Consider the following 15491-nt stretch of genomic DNA (forward strand, 5'->3'; position numbering starts at 1 on the left):
CTAGTGACTGTAATGTAATGTGTGAGACTTGTTTAAAGGTAAAGATCAACTCACCTGCTGTAGTTTCAACTAAATCAGCTATTTATGGTCAGATTGTGTTAAAATAAAGTCCAGACTGAAGTCTAGAAGCTTCTGACAAAGTAATGCCTTCAGTTAAGATTACACCCCAGGGAAAGTTGATGACTTCAGCTGCAAAGTATCAATTTAGACTGGCCACTATGTCAACAATGACACAGATTTGACAGGGAGCTAAACATGTAGCCAAGTTTCTTTGCTAACTTAAGGATCTTTAGCATGTTTCTAACAAAGAAAGTAAACAGTCACATAGAAACACTGTAAAGCACCGTCACAGCTTAAGTGAAAGGACTTATTATCAGTTGAAAAATACGAGTCCCACAGCGCCAGTTTAGATTAAGGGCAACACAGACAGTCACAGAAGTTAGTGTGGTGTTAAAAGGTGGTTGTAATTAAAGAGTAGAATGTTTTATTTTATGTATAGATATAGTATTTCATAATATTATTTAAAAAGCCTAGTCAATAAGGGGTGCAAATGCACCACACTCCCTAACCCAGATAAAATGAATCAAGTGCTGTTTTGTATTAGGCTATATGTTTCATATTTTGTTTAAAATTTAAAGTGTATCTGCAGATACACAGATGTCTGTATCTGTATCTGCTTATTTTTATAATGTTAAATTTGATCATATTACATTTTTTGATTCTTCTCATTCTTTTTGAGTACATGGTGTTGGTGTGCAGTGAATGGAGTTGGACTATGGGCTATGAGAGAGCCTGAAGTTTTGAGAAAATTTGACATCAAAAGAAGTGCTTCTGCCCATTACTTTACATTACAACAGTGATGTAAGTGACTTATCGTGACTCAGCCTCCTAGATATGTCCCGCCTACTTATCTAGTCTTCAAAAATGCTCAGAAAACTATTAATTTCCTGCATTCTGGGGGATTTCACAGGTATTCTGTAGATGGATGGAGTGTGACTAAAATCATGGCCTTTGGAAGCACTTTCACCATAGTCTTTGGAACTAACAGTCATTTCCACAGCTCATTGTAAACTGCCTCTGTCCTATGTCATGCACCTGCTGCCAATTTTGTAAAAATAATTCTATGTAGTCATCTCAATTGAAACATACTGCACAGTTGTGCAGACATCTTTGGATAGCTCGTAAATGGGAACTGTAACTTAACAACAGCAAACCAAGTATTTCAATTAAATACATGTAAGATGGACACGTTTAATGCCATCCTATGGAACATTCACAGCAAAGCAATAACATCTACATGGAAACGTGCATGTCTATATATTTTTTTGTCTTGTTATATCTACATTTAAAGAGCCTGCACTGTACCCATTATTTTCCATCTTATAAAGTTAAATTTGTTTTACAATATGCAAATATACTTTAAAAGCAGTTCTTAACATCAAAAAGAGGCCATTGTGCTGGTTGAATTTACTTACAGCATTTTATTGGCCACACACCAGGAGGTAATGCTGGTGTGCTGCTAGCATGCTAGTTGTTGTTAGCATTACAGTGATGGCTAAACTCCACTCTGGTCTCTGAGAAATGATTTAAACTCATCACTGTGAATAATTAGGATGCTCAGAATGCATAAGGTAATTGAGGAACAGCTCGGAACCACTGCAAACCATTTCAATTAATTTATCGTGTTTTTCATGTTTTTAAAATATTAAACATATCTATAGCTTCTTTAAACTCTGTGACTGTGAAGCCATGAAAGCTCAGTGAGTTTAACCTGCCTCTGTGTGAGACTTACTCAAAGCAGCTTTTGTATTGTGGTCTGGTTTTACATGGCATTTGTAAATCTGGAGTAGCTCAGTTCTACTTTCTCCACTGCACCAGGATTCATTACAACACATTCAAACAGTCACTACATTTACATGTACACCAGGCTAGGCCCAATTTGATAAGGATTTTTAATCACATGTAAACATGGTAACTTATATTGGAGGGGTCCACTCTTGTCCCAGTCTACAGCAGATCAAAGAGACCTGTATGAATGGGTTTTTTTTTAAGGCCGATACTGATGCTTTTGAATCTAGAGCAGCTGATGGACGAAAAACTCTTTTGTTTATGGAACTTTTTTTTGCTTTTTAAGGCAAAATGGAAACTGGAAGTATTTTTTCTCTGTTGTCGCTGTGACTGTGTAGAGTTTAGCTAGCTTGTTAGCTAATGATAGGGGGAGATAAAGGACACTGACTCACCCAGCAGCAATTAATATCCTCAACAGACTCAGAAACATGTTATTTAAGGAGAGAAAGGTTCAGTTCAACTGTCTCTGGCCCACCATGCTTCACTCTTCTGTCTGAAAAAGCTGCTTTAAGGCTGTGTTAATGGACAAATATTTTTTTTGTGAATACTAGTGATTTTCCAAGAGGTTTGTGAGAGCTAGAGTCTATAGTTAGATAGATTTAAGTGCATACTTCATTTTTTAAATTTCCATGGTTTGAAAATCAGATACCTTAGCTTTAAAGAAATCATACTGTTCTTTTATCTACTATATATAGTCCATGGGCGAGACCCCAAAATTTAATATATTGGTATCACTCAAGATGGTGCGGGCTATCAGTGATTTTTGAAAAGTTCCCTATGTATGCTTTATATTTTGGTGTGATAGACTTTTCTGAGTTTCAGCGGTATCACAGTTAACAGCCTTTGAAGTGTAGAAACCAAATGCACTTTAGACACAGGTCTACATTTTGGTTCAGGCCATGGAACACCAATCAGAAAGGGTTATCATTTTATTTTATTTAACCACAGTTATGATAGTCTTTGACGATCACTATGGTGCCATTAACCACAAACTGTCCCGTGTGAACATGTTTTCACCATTTTCACCTGAACTGTTATACTACATTTTACCCTGAAACCTCAAGGAACATGATAGACACACACTTGTGATATTAAATTACTCTGTGGAATCACTTTACTAGTTAAAAGCAGAGACAAACAGTGAGCCACAAAGTACAAGAAGGATTCTCACAAAGGAACATCTCTCACAGAACTAAACCTATATCTATTATTCCAGGTTCTAATGGTTGGTGGAGCCTTCTGTTCAGGAAAAGTACATTTGATCACATTTTTTGTTTTTAATTTAAGTAAAAATATATTTATTTTCATAAAGTAGAAATGTATGTAAGTTTAAATAGGCACACACATCACACAGCAATGCTGTCAGACTATCACTACTACGTACAAAAGTCTGAAACTGAAATTGTATAACTCAACAATAATTTTGGTTGTATAATTGCAAACAGCATGTAGTCATGGCTCTTCAACCAACACAAATGAACACAAACACATAGAAGAATTAAATTGTTAAAAGCTGTCACTGGCTGTATTATCTTTCTCTTCAGTAAAAATCTATTTCAAACCATGAAGAAGTGATTCCAACCTCAAATTTGTGCTCTGCATTTGACCCATCCTTCAATGCCACCTGTCAGACAACTCTATTGATGACTCTTCCATCCATTTACCTCATTACCTCCTCATACAAACTACAACAATCTAACTTCGGATTTGCTTTCTCCAAAACATAGCTTTATGAACCTTGTCATGGATAAAGATATAAGTAGTATCTGATGCTGTTCCTAAGAGCCACCTCTACATTCAACTCAACTCTACAGTCTATAGCTCTCCATATCACTGAACAGCTCTGGTCGACCATAGATCCACCTGCCCCTGACTACTAAGGCTTTGTTTGTTTCAGAATCCCCTCTACCCCATCCCACGAGGACCTTACAACACTGAACATGACACTGTCCCTGGGCTATGGGCTATGGACTAATAGCTATAATCTATAACACCTGTGGATCATTGTGTAATATTTTGAGCATTTTGGACATTTTTGCATCGCAGTATTGATGTAAAGCACATACCGGAGCTGTTTGGCATAGTTCTGCTCAATCTCGCCCCTCTCCTTCACAAACTTGATGTATCGCTCCACCAGGTCTAGCCCCGACTGTGTGTGCTTGTCGATGACATCGTATTGGTCCTGTAGGCCACAAAAGATACAAGGGTTAGAGTAGGTGCAAAAAATATACTTATGTAAGAGTTACTTCAAAATAATAAACCTCAAGTACAAGTACAAAGATGTAGTCCTACAAATGACAGTAAGAGTGAAAAGTATTTGGGGAAACTACTATTAAAGTAAAAGTAATTGTCTGGACTGTAGGAGAAAGATTAATATAAATGTTATTAATTTATTAATATTGTCAATTTCAAGCTGTTGTCACTTGTAAACAAAAGATACCATATTGTGGAACATTCCAGAGAAAGCAAGCAATTACATCTGCATGGAGACAAGTAGTTGGCAAACCCTCAACCAGAAAAGTTGAGTTACAACAAAACATGTTTTCTAGATTTGACTAGTAATTGGTTAGGGCATTAATTAAGAAGCTACTAAGCCTGAAATTGTCGGACACTCTATGCACAGTTCTATTTCCTGTAATCAGCTGGTGTTTGTGTGTGTATGTGTGTGTGTGTGTGTGTGTGTGTGTGTGTGCTGAGGGGAGGGCGGGACTTATCCGACTGCTCCTGGCTTCACACTGGCCCCTGGGACTGTCCGTCATAGGGTGGAGGTTTGCATTATCTCACTAGCCAGGCCTGTGCTGAGCTCTCCCAGTGTTTCCTGCAGTAAACATGCGTCACAGCAGAGGAATCGCACACCAACACCCACCTACCCACCACCCCCCAACCTGACCCCCAGGGGCTAACCATAGCATTACGCCGGGGTTTTCACAGAGCAACCAGCAACGCAAACCCTACAAGAAGAAGCCCCAAACAGAAGCACCTAGTTAAATGTGCCTGTAAATATGATGCTTTAGGTTCAAGCATTGCACAAAACATGAATGGACCATAAAGGTAACCACAAAAGTGCAGAAACATCACTTTATAACCTTGTTTGGGAGAGCTCACTAATCTCTTTTTGGGGTAATTTTTATTATAGATGATATATACTCGATATTCTAACTCTGCATATCTCCAAAACAACTAAAGATTGACAGATATATCGGTTGGCCAATATTGCAACTTTTTAGCACATCAGCTTTTGGCCTTAAATCTTCAACATAGTCCCATATTTTGTTTGGACCAACCTGCTGCCCACAGAACACACACAAAGCTTAATTTGAAAAGTTTAATACAAAGAGATAATCACACAAAATGTGACTGCGTATGTCTGTGGTTAAAAAAGGGCTGTGGATGAATTTGTAGTCAGATTAAATTACAGAATTTGAAAAAAACCCCAAAAAAGAATAATATTTATGAAAATAATCACAATCACTGTTATATAATTGGCCCAATAATATTAGCAGTCAGCAGCTTATCGAAACAATCTGTACCATCATCGACCAAGATTCTAAAAATAAATTCATGAGGAGACAAACCATGAAATAAACACAAAATTTTAGGTAATAGCAACAGAAAAAAACTAAACAAATAAATATGAATTATTATCAAAAACTCATGTTTTATATTCAAAATATGCACGGACTCGCTTCTCCTCCATTGAAAGACTTCATAAAACCAAAGACTTTGAATTCCGGGAGGACACCAGGGCTACGGCTCGAGGGGTCTGTGAAAGACTAAAAGTTATTATATGGTCTTTTTCCACTGACCTGATAAGAGAAGGTCCATCCCTGTCCACTTTCAAACTGCTCTTTAAACTGTCGATGAAGGAAAACCTCTCACACTTTTAATTTGGCCTTTTACTGTTTTCTGTTGTGAATTTTTGTAAAAATTTGTAATTAGCATGTTTGCTATAATCTGGCATATTTACAGTGTAATTACAGATGTTCATTAATATGCAGTATCAAATTAATGAATAAATAAATAAATCAATCAATGAAAACATAGATTTAAGCATACATATTGTTTGATATCATAGTCTGATATATTTCTCTTTTGCATTATGGATAAGAGCAGTGAGATAGCCGATGATGGTGGGCCAGAGTGTGTGAAATACATGCTGCTGTTCTTGGTTAAGATTTGGTAGATCATCGTTTCAGGGGACAGAGGAATATTCCCAGGATTGAATCATTGCTGAGTGTATTAACATGAAACAGAAGTTTAAAAAAAGGGATCAAATCATCATCTTCTTCTTTTATGCACTCAGAACCAAGCCCAAAAACTCTCAATTTGCGAGCAACTTTACAAAAAAAGTAGCTGAAAGTGGATATAAAGAAGTGGACTTGGCAAATTTGCACTACAGAAAGGTTGAGGAGGCCTTGAATAGTATTAAGTAGACTGACTGGCCCCTCCCTTAGGTGATGGATGTCTATGGAGGACATAACCAATGGAACCTGCTCCACTGGTTCTGTGTGCACTGGGTTTAGCAGGAGTCATTGTCACTATGTGTGGTAAAGCAAAATAAACTGGACCAATAATACGGACATTTTATGGGCCAATGGAGTTTCCTTTAATAATTTTGCCTGGAATGTTCCACAGTATGACATTAAATGTCCTGTACCAGATTTTTCCCATGAGCAGAATTGCCCCAGTATAGATGTAAAGTATAAGCAGCTCTTGAGGTCAAATATAAGTCCTCTGTATACAGCCTGCCTCTAATTATAAAGCTTTTTACTATTTGATAATCAGGAAGTGGACACTAGCATGCTAATTGTTGTCAGATTTATTGTGTCGGCAAACCTCCGCTCTGGCCTCTGGGAATGAAATGAAAAGTGCTTACAAACTCATCACAGTGAATAAATAGGATGCTCTGGATGCACAAGGTAAGTGAGGACTTTGAACCACTGCAAACCATTTAAAATGAATTAGTTCAGTTTTTCCCATTTTAAAAAATCAGGTACAGTGCCTTTAAACTTATCTATTTCCATGGAGATGAGCAGGTAATGCCTCCATGCCAAGTTAGAGGTCAGATTTGTTAAAAAGTGACACAACTGGCAGTATTTTTTTCCAATTTGCTTTTTAAGAGGCCCTATTATGCTTGTATATTTTATTTGCTTAGCTCATTATATATTCTCTTCTTTGTAAACCTCAATATTGATCTAAAATGGCTTAGTAATAGAAACAGGCCCATTGAGTTCCTGTTCAAAACTGCAGAGCTGACATTTTGTCCAGTAAGCAGCTGATTTTCATTTACTTTTTTATTGTTGAATAATGGCAATGCAACATTTTTGAACCCTCTACGTATGATCCAGTCTGAACTTTTCAAATGATCCCAGGCCAATGAGACCACACTCTAATCTGTCAGATCCATCTATAATCAGGCATTAAAGGTATTAAAGGCACTCGATTAAAAAAACAAAAAACACTTTGCTATCACCATTGTAATATCCTCAGCAAATACAAAATCCCCAGTTTTGACAATTTATTTTTATAATCAAATCTAAGAACCCTATTCAAAATGATTAATAATGCAGCTCCACCTCTACTGAAAAAAATTATCAAGCTTTGTCCCGTACAAAGTTTACTGGAGCTGAATCTAAATTAGACTCACAGCGGTTTGTTTCTGTCATTTGCTGCTGTCATCAGGAGCGTGGGAACATACTAACTTGGGTATGCTAACCAGCACATATGTACATACACACACAGAGACACACACAGTAAATGTACAATCTTGTGTAAAATACCATCTCTGACAAAAACTCCCAATATTACTTCTCTAATATACATAAACAACTGAGTAATCATCTGTGTTTTATAAGTCAATGGGACTGTTCCGTTATGTCATCACTTGGGGTTTTAGGTGCAATTCATGATAAAGGAATTCTAGTGATTTTAAGCTGCATAAGCTAGGGCTGCACAGTATATCACAATCCAAACAAAATCACAATTTCAGTTGCCGCAATTATCTCATTGCAAATACTGCAGTTTATTATTTACATAATAGAATGTCCTCCGTAAATACAAAATATCCTGTCTAGTTATAAAAAATGTTAAAAAAAGGAAGTCACAACTGTAACTATGGTAGCTACAGTAGCTCATCCTCCAACAGGCTCCTACAACTCCGCTCCAACAGTGAGAGTATACAGGTCTACATCCATACCATACTCTATGAAAATCTACCACAACTTACCCTTATGTAATAGATAATCTTGTCATATGTTAAATTACCATTTCATCTTTACACTGTTTTTAATTGTAAACAAACAAATTGTATAATTGTGCCTTATTTGACACCAGTCTCATCTATTTTTGCTTCTTATTTTGGATTTATTACCATGTATATATTTGCTCTTTGTTATTTCAGTGGGACAAAAAAGTCTTTAATCAGCCACCAATTGTGCAAGTTCGTCCACTTCAAAGATGAGACAGGCCTGTAATTTTCATCATAGGTTCACTTCAACTATGAGAGACAAAATGCAGAAAATCACATTGTCTGATTTTTTAAGAAATTATTTGCAAATTATGGTGGAAAATAACTATTTGATCAATAACAAAAGTTCATCTCAATACTTGTTATATACCCTTTGTTGGCAATGACAGAGGTCAAACGTTTTCTGTAACTCTCCATAAGGTTTTCACACACAGCTGCTGGTAGTTTGGCCCATTCCTCCAGCAGATCTCCTCTAGAGCAGTGATGTTTTGGGGCTGTCGCTGAGCAACACGGACTTTCAACTCCCTTTAAATATTTTCTATGGGGTTGAGATCTGGGGACTAGCTAGGCCAAGACCTTGAATTGCTTCTTACAACTTCGTTGTCCAGGCGCTGTGTTTGGGATCATTGTCATGTTGAAAGACCCAGCCACATTTCACCTTCAATGCCCTTGTTGATGGAAGGAGGTTTTCACTCAAAATCTCACGATACATGGCCCCATTCATTGCTTCCTTTACATGGATCAGTCGTTCTGGTCCCTTTGCAGAAAAACAGCCCCAAAGCATGATGTTTCCACCCCCTTATGCTTCACAGTAGGTATCGTGTTCTTTCAGCATTCTTTCTCCTTCAAACAAGACAAGTTGAGTTTTTAACAAAAAGTTTTATTTTGGTTTCATCTGACCTTTTGACATTCTCTCAATCCTCTTCTGGATCATCCAAATGCTCCCTAGCAAACTTCAGACGGACCTGGACATGTACTGGCTTAAGCAGGGGGACAGTTTGGTCTACAATTTGTTTCTGCCGTCCTTTGACAGCTCTTTGGTCTTGGCTATAGTGGAGTTTGGAGTCTGACTGTTTGAGGTTGTGGACAGGTGTCTTTTATATGGATAATGACTTCAAACAGATGCCATTAATACAGGTAACGAGTGGAGGACAGAGGAGCCGCTTAAAGAAGAAGTTACAGGTCTGTGAGAGCAAGAAATCTTGCTTGTTTGTAGGTAACCAAATACTAAAATAAACAAAAATATTTTACCAAGGAATTTACTAATTAATTAATAAAAAATCCTACAATGCCATTTCCTGGATTCTTTCTGCCCATTTTGTCTCTCATAATTGAAGTGTATCTATGATGAAAATTACAGGCCTCTCTCATCTTTTTAAGTGGGAGAACTTGCACAATTGGCTGACTAAATCCGTTTTCCCTCTGTATATTATATTATAATGTGTGAGCTATTGTGTCCAAATAATTTTTAAAAAGTTGTGTCCAAAAAATAAAAAAAAAAGTTTTGTCTAAGTTTAGACTTTTTACCATGTTCTGAAATGTATGGGATTCTTGTATCAGTTCTTAAATGTTCAAGCTGACAATGCGCACTCTGAAGGACTTTTTATACTTTTTATATAGTGCTGCTCTAATTTCTAACTTGACATGGACTATTTTTCTCTGAAGCTAGAGTAATTCTTACTTTGTACTCAGAAATAGAGTAAACTTGTACTCTTTAACTGTTAAATTAAAACTCGAAAATTGACTGTACAATGCACAAAAATAATCAGTGAGGTCTGTTCTTCCTCTAGAGCACATCCTTAGACATTATAAACACTATTTGAAAAAGTGACCCTCCCTGATATGATTTAGTGTGAAACAGTCTGTGTCCCCTGATAAAGTCCTTCTTTATGTGTGTCTATGGAACCCTGAACAGCCCAAACAAGAAACAACTGGGATGATGTCATATATGGCAGAACCATTTGGGGAAAATGTCTAATTGTGATTTTTCTGACAAACACTGTGATTTCTGATTTAAGTTCTCATTTTAAAAGTGTCCAGAAGATTTGACAAAAAGCACCAATATAACCATTTGAACTGACAAACTAATACAAGAATCCCATGTAATTCAGAACAGATGTACAGATCTAAATTACAGGGTTAGCAGTTTTTAGGCAGAATAAGACAGGAGATTTTATTGTTTGTGGAGGAAATGATGGTACTTCAAAAATGGCAACCGTTGCATACATTCAAATTGTCACAGTCTCATTAAAAAGAGTCAAGCCATTTACCATTAGACATGACTGAATCTTGAGTCCATTAAATGTAACCAATTACCCAGCCTTAAAGCAGAGCTATGATGCAAAATCGACTGTTCTGAGCTTTTAACCATGCTATAGGTTTTTTCCCCTCACCATTTACTCACCCGAGGTTGTATTTGGAGAGATTTATGAATGTTTGAGAAATCTTTAATTGCTTATTTTCAAGACGGCATTTTGCTGATGAACCCCCACTTTAATCACCCCCGGTATATGCCCACAGTGGACTTGTGTCTTTTATTAAGTTGTTTCAGATTAATACTGCAAATTAAAATGTCCAAATTATAACATAATGATCCAAGGGTGACACAAGCACAATGTGCCTTCTTCAAATCCAAGTATGTTTTGACAAGGAAACCGATTTATAACAGAAATATTTGATGCACTTTCTTTATTGTGACCATATTTATTTCCTCTGGTGTGTAACTCATTACAATATTATCAGCATGCACGTAAACTACAGATATGGAGAGGAAATATTGCGGGTGGATCCAAATGAGAAAACTGCACAGGCTGGAAGTTCATGCTTCTGCTATTTACTACAAGTCGAATTCTACAACAATTGCAAATTGGGGCCCAACAAGTACAGAGGTTGTATATCAAAAGTATCGAAAATCAGATACTAATGGATACTAAAACTAGTATCGAAACAAGATACTCATTTGAGCAAACGGCAATACTAAAAATGTCACATTCACAGAAATGAACCTTTCCTGAATAGCTTTAGAATGATCTTGAGTTGTATCAGAACAAGTATGAGACCACTTAGACTAATATACATGGACTACTATGGACTCAACCTGGGCCATTGAGGGATTACACAGATATAAGGCCACATGGTAATATAAAATAAAGTACTATGATTTAATGATGAAACTCACTTCCTATTTTCTAAATAAAGAGTGTTTTTTATTATCATCGTGGTATTGGTATTGAGTAGTCTAGTCCTTGCTACTGAAACTGAATTTGAAATTTTTGCATTGTGATAACAGTATTGTGTATACCACAGAGTTTTAAGTTGTTTAGTTCTGTTCACGTACGCTGTGCATCATTCAGCCTAAACATGCACCATGAGCCACGTGAGAGTCCATCAGCTGATCACCAAACTTATTTCTATGACAACGCGATTCAAAGGACTCGCGCACATGCTCACTTCCCATATACGCGGTGGTCTTTTCGTTCACCTGTAGTTAAATAACACCGTGAGAACTGAATACCCTGGTGTCAGAGGAGAAAAAGCTTGATTTGGTTGCATTTTTGTCCAATTCCAAGCACTTTTACTGTTACTGCGGACTGTGTAGGTTTGTTCACACAGCACTTGCTCCACTCCAGAGCTCTCACACTAGCAGTTTACTGGGGTCCAGAATGCGACTGTTGGCTTCACACCGGCCCAAGTGCACCGCTCTTAGAGCGAATGCTCTTTTAAGTCGACTTCACTAGTGGCAGAGTAAAAATAACCTTAGAATCTTTAAAGGTGCACTACGCAACTTTTCTTGGTATGGCACCTGCTTTTGTGTCCATGAAGATGCTGTTCCTTTCCATGGAATGTTCCACAGGGTCTATGTCCATGGAGACAAGCAGCTAACGCCAGCAGGCCAAGTTACAAGACACATCTGTAGAGATGTGACACTGCTCACAGTCAGAGTGCATTTTTAAGCAATAAAAACACCTGTAATTAAATAAATCTAAAATAGGTAAACTAAATGCCATACTGTGGAACATTATAGGCAAAGGAATAACATATCTGTGGAGATGAGCAGGTGTCCGATTGTCCACCAGAAAAGTTACATAGTACACCTTAAACACATTTGTGAAAGATTGCAAAAGTATCATTAGATTATCAATACCGAGGCAGTAAAAATGTTTTTAAAAATATCAGGTATTTATTTTCAGTAGCGATTAGGATGTGATTTTTAATCACATTTTCTCTCTTTCTCTTTCCCTGCTTATATTTTGTTTTCAGACCTTCTCAGTGGGACCCTGCATCTATTAACAGACGCGTTATAACATGTAGTGCTTTTGGTACAAAACCAGGACTAAAACAGGACTAAAGCAGGACTAAAGCAGGACTAAAGCAGGACTAAAGCAGGAGTAAAGCAGGAGTAAAGCAGGACTAAAGCAGGAGTAAAGCAGGAGTAAAGCAGGACTATACCAAAAATTAACCAGGACTAAACCAGGACTAAATCTAGAGACAAACTAGGACTAAGCCAGAACTAAAAATAAGAGATAAAGCAGGAGTAAACTTGGACTAAAAACTAGGAGTACACTACAACACTAGGATTAAACCAGGAATAAAGTGTGGCAAAACGTACGTCAGGACTATATCTGAGTAAAACCAAGAATAAACTACATTTGGACGAAACCAGACTTAAACCAAAGCTCAACAAGGACAACACCAAGAATAAACCAGGAATAAATGGTTTAACTAGGTACAAAAAAATGAGACCTAAACTAGGATTAACCCAGGACTAAGCACTATACCAGGATCTGACCAGGACTAAATCAGAACTAAACACTATAAAAGTAACTAAACTAAACTAACTAAACATGAACTACATCTGTACTAAACCAGAACTAAACATGAACTACATACAAGTAATAAACTTGGGCTAAACTAGGACAACATCAGGTCTGACCCAGGACTGAACCAAGACTATTATAGGACTAAACCAGGACCTGATCCAACAGAAACTATAGTCTAATGTTGGGAAAATTCAGTACAAGTTAAAATCAGTGGCATACAAAGCAGGTGTGAAAAAGACTAAAACTTGAAGAACCAGACCTTTTAGGACTACACCCGGAGTCAGACGAAACCAGGACTAAACTAGTGCTAAACTACAGGTAAACTAGGACTATACCTGGACTAAACAGGACAAAAGGCAGACTACACCCGACTAAACTAGGTTTTCCCAGGAACTAAACAATGCATCAGCAGTGGAATGAGACTAGAACAACACCAAGATTACACTGGGCTAAACAAAGACTAAACCAGGTATAAAAGGAGGGCTAAACCAGGATCTGATAGGACAGAAAAAGGTTATAAATCTGTAGTATACTAGACCAGGTCTAAACCAGGACTAAACCACGACTAACTTAGGTCTAAACCAGGACTAAACCAGGACTGACAGTGCTACTAGACCCAGGCCTGATCTCAGATAAGAGCATATCAGGTAATTTTCATCGCTGTTCCCTCACTTTGCGAGTAGGTATGCGGTAGAACTAGTTGCGAAATCCTCCGGGCTTGTAAGTTTTTAACTCAACTCCTCCTTCACTGCAGCGCATATCTATCCAGCGATCTTTTGCCCCAATTTCTCCTAACAAAAATAGCGAAACAACACTTCCCATAACAATTCCTTAACTCCCATGGGACGCTAGTTTTCACCGTAACACTACAAAAACCGCCGTGCGTCAGCTGTCAACTTACCCACAAGTCCGTGCCCCAATCCATGGCCAACTTCTCCAAAGACTTCCCCTGGAACGAGAGCAGCGAAAGTCGGCTACGGCAACCAAGAAAGTGTCGGTGTTTTTTCTTGGGAGCGCGGACAGAGGAAATGTTTTGGAAGGAAGTGAAGTTTACGCCTGTCCCTCCCTCTCCTCCTCCAATCTCTCCAGTGCGCACTCAGCGACTGTGCCAAAGAACCAGCCAGCGCTTTTCCTGCCGCTCCGACGCAGGCAAGAGACGCGAGAGCACGGGTAGGAGAGGCGGGGGGAGACCCTGGGAGGTGGAGGAAGAGGTGGAGGGAAAAGAAGGGGAGGGGTCGAAGAGAAGGGGAAAAAACGCGCAGGATATGGCCAAGAGGGTCCAGCTGTGCGTAAAGTGGCATGCAACAGAGACAGCGCAAATTTTGTACTCAAGAAAGACTATTACTACTTAAAAATTGCTATTAAGTTTGTAGTAGTAGTAGTAGTAGTAGTAGTAGAAGTAACATAGCGTTGCTCTCTGCTTAAGGTGTGATGTGAACAGGACTACTAAAATACTGAAAACTTTAGTCTTACTACTACACCAGTTTTTATCACTGCTTTTACTTCTGCTTGATCATCATCCCTGAGAGGCAGTCTGTATTATGCTGCCCTCTGGTGGCGATGTTATCAGTTCATTAAGATATAAAAATGATTCTACTGGCACATTAGATTATAGTGAGGAGTACGTTACAGCAAAAAATATGAGCAGATATATAGACATTTTCACCAAGGAATATTAATAGAAAATGAATTAAAAGTCTGAGAAGATCTAGCAAAAGGTAGACTTAAACTTGATAAATATGTATACATTTATATTTGAAGTTAGTAGTAAAACTAAGTTCAAATTTCAAGTCAAAGAAGAAAAGAAGTTTGAGCCAATTTGGCAAATTGTGATATGTAGACTTTAGACTTTACTTTATTGTCCCCAGGGGGAGATTCTTTTCCGCATACACAGAGCTTGTTGGACATACACACAGATAAACACCAAACATCACAGTCACATAAATACATTACAAAAACAGACATTATGCCTCAGCGGGCCTGTTGTTTAAGAAAGCAATGGCTGCTGGGATCAGGCTTCTACCAAACCGTGCCCTCCTGCACCTGATCGCCCTATACCTCTGTCCTGAAGGCAGAGGGATTAGGTGGACCTGGAGGGGGTGAGTGGAGTCCTGTGTTATGGAGATAGCAAACAACGAAGTTAAATCTGTCAACTGGACAAATCTTGTAGGAGTGAAAACGTTTTGCTACTCATCCAAGTCGCTTCTTCAGTTCTGGTCAGATTGCTGGTGGCCACTGCCTTTAAATCTATCTGAGGGGAGGGGCTAACTACACTGAAACTGTAAACATCTATTGTCTCCAGTTTCAGCTGAGACTACCCTATTCAGCCCTTAACGACCCTGCTATTGTTCTCATTGTTCTGGGTCTGAGGATGGAGTTGTAGATGGGGGAGAGGTTATGTCTCAGGCCCCCATTTCTGTTTAAGGAAGGATCTCTTTCCTAACAAAAATAGCGTCTTTAACTCCTCTCTCAAACCATTTCTTTTCTCTGGCTAAGATCTGGACTTCACTATCTTCAAAGGAGTGGGTAGTGTCTTTGAGATGGAGATGTACGGTGGACTGGGGTCCAGAGCAACT

General features: G+C 38.2%; 1 protein-coding gene across 2 annotated transcripts in view; it reads right to left on the reverse strand.

Annotated features, from left to right (window-relative positions):
* The window catches only part of trip10b (thyroid hormone receptor interactor 10b), a 37725-nt gene extending 23648 nt beyond the window's left edge, over positions 1-14077 (reverse strand). The window contains exons 1-2 of one of the 2 annotated variants that reach the window (XM_033969247.2): positions 13817-14077; positions 3915-4030 (exon numbers count right to left, since the gene is read on the reverse strand). In XM_033969247.2, the coding sequence (XP_033825138.1) occupies positions 3915-4030; positions 13817-13840 (140 nt within the window). In that variant the 5' untranslated portion in view covers positions 13841-14077. The remainder of the gene's footprint in view (positions 1-3914; positions 4031-13816) is intronic. The other variant, XM_055225033.1, reaches the window with a different exon arrangement.
* Positions 14078-15491: the final 1414 nt, after the last annotated feature.

This window comes from Periophthalmus magnuspinnatus, chromosome 1 (genome assembly GCF_009829125.3).
Source record: "Periophthalmus magnuspinnatus isolate fPerMag1 chromosome 1, fPerMag1.2.pri, whole genome shotgun sequence".
In the NCBI taxonomy this organism is placed as follows: domain Eukaryota; kingdom Metazoa; phylum Chordata; class Actinopteri; order Gobiiformes; family Gobiidae; genus Periophthalmus; species Periophthalmus magnuspinnatus.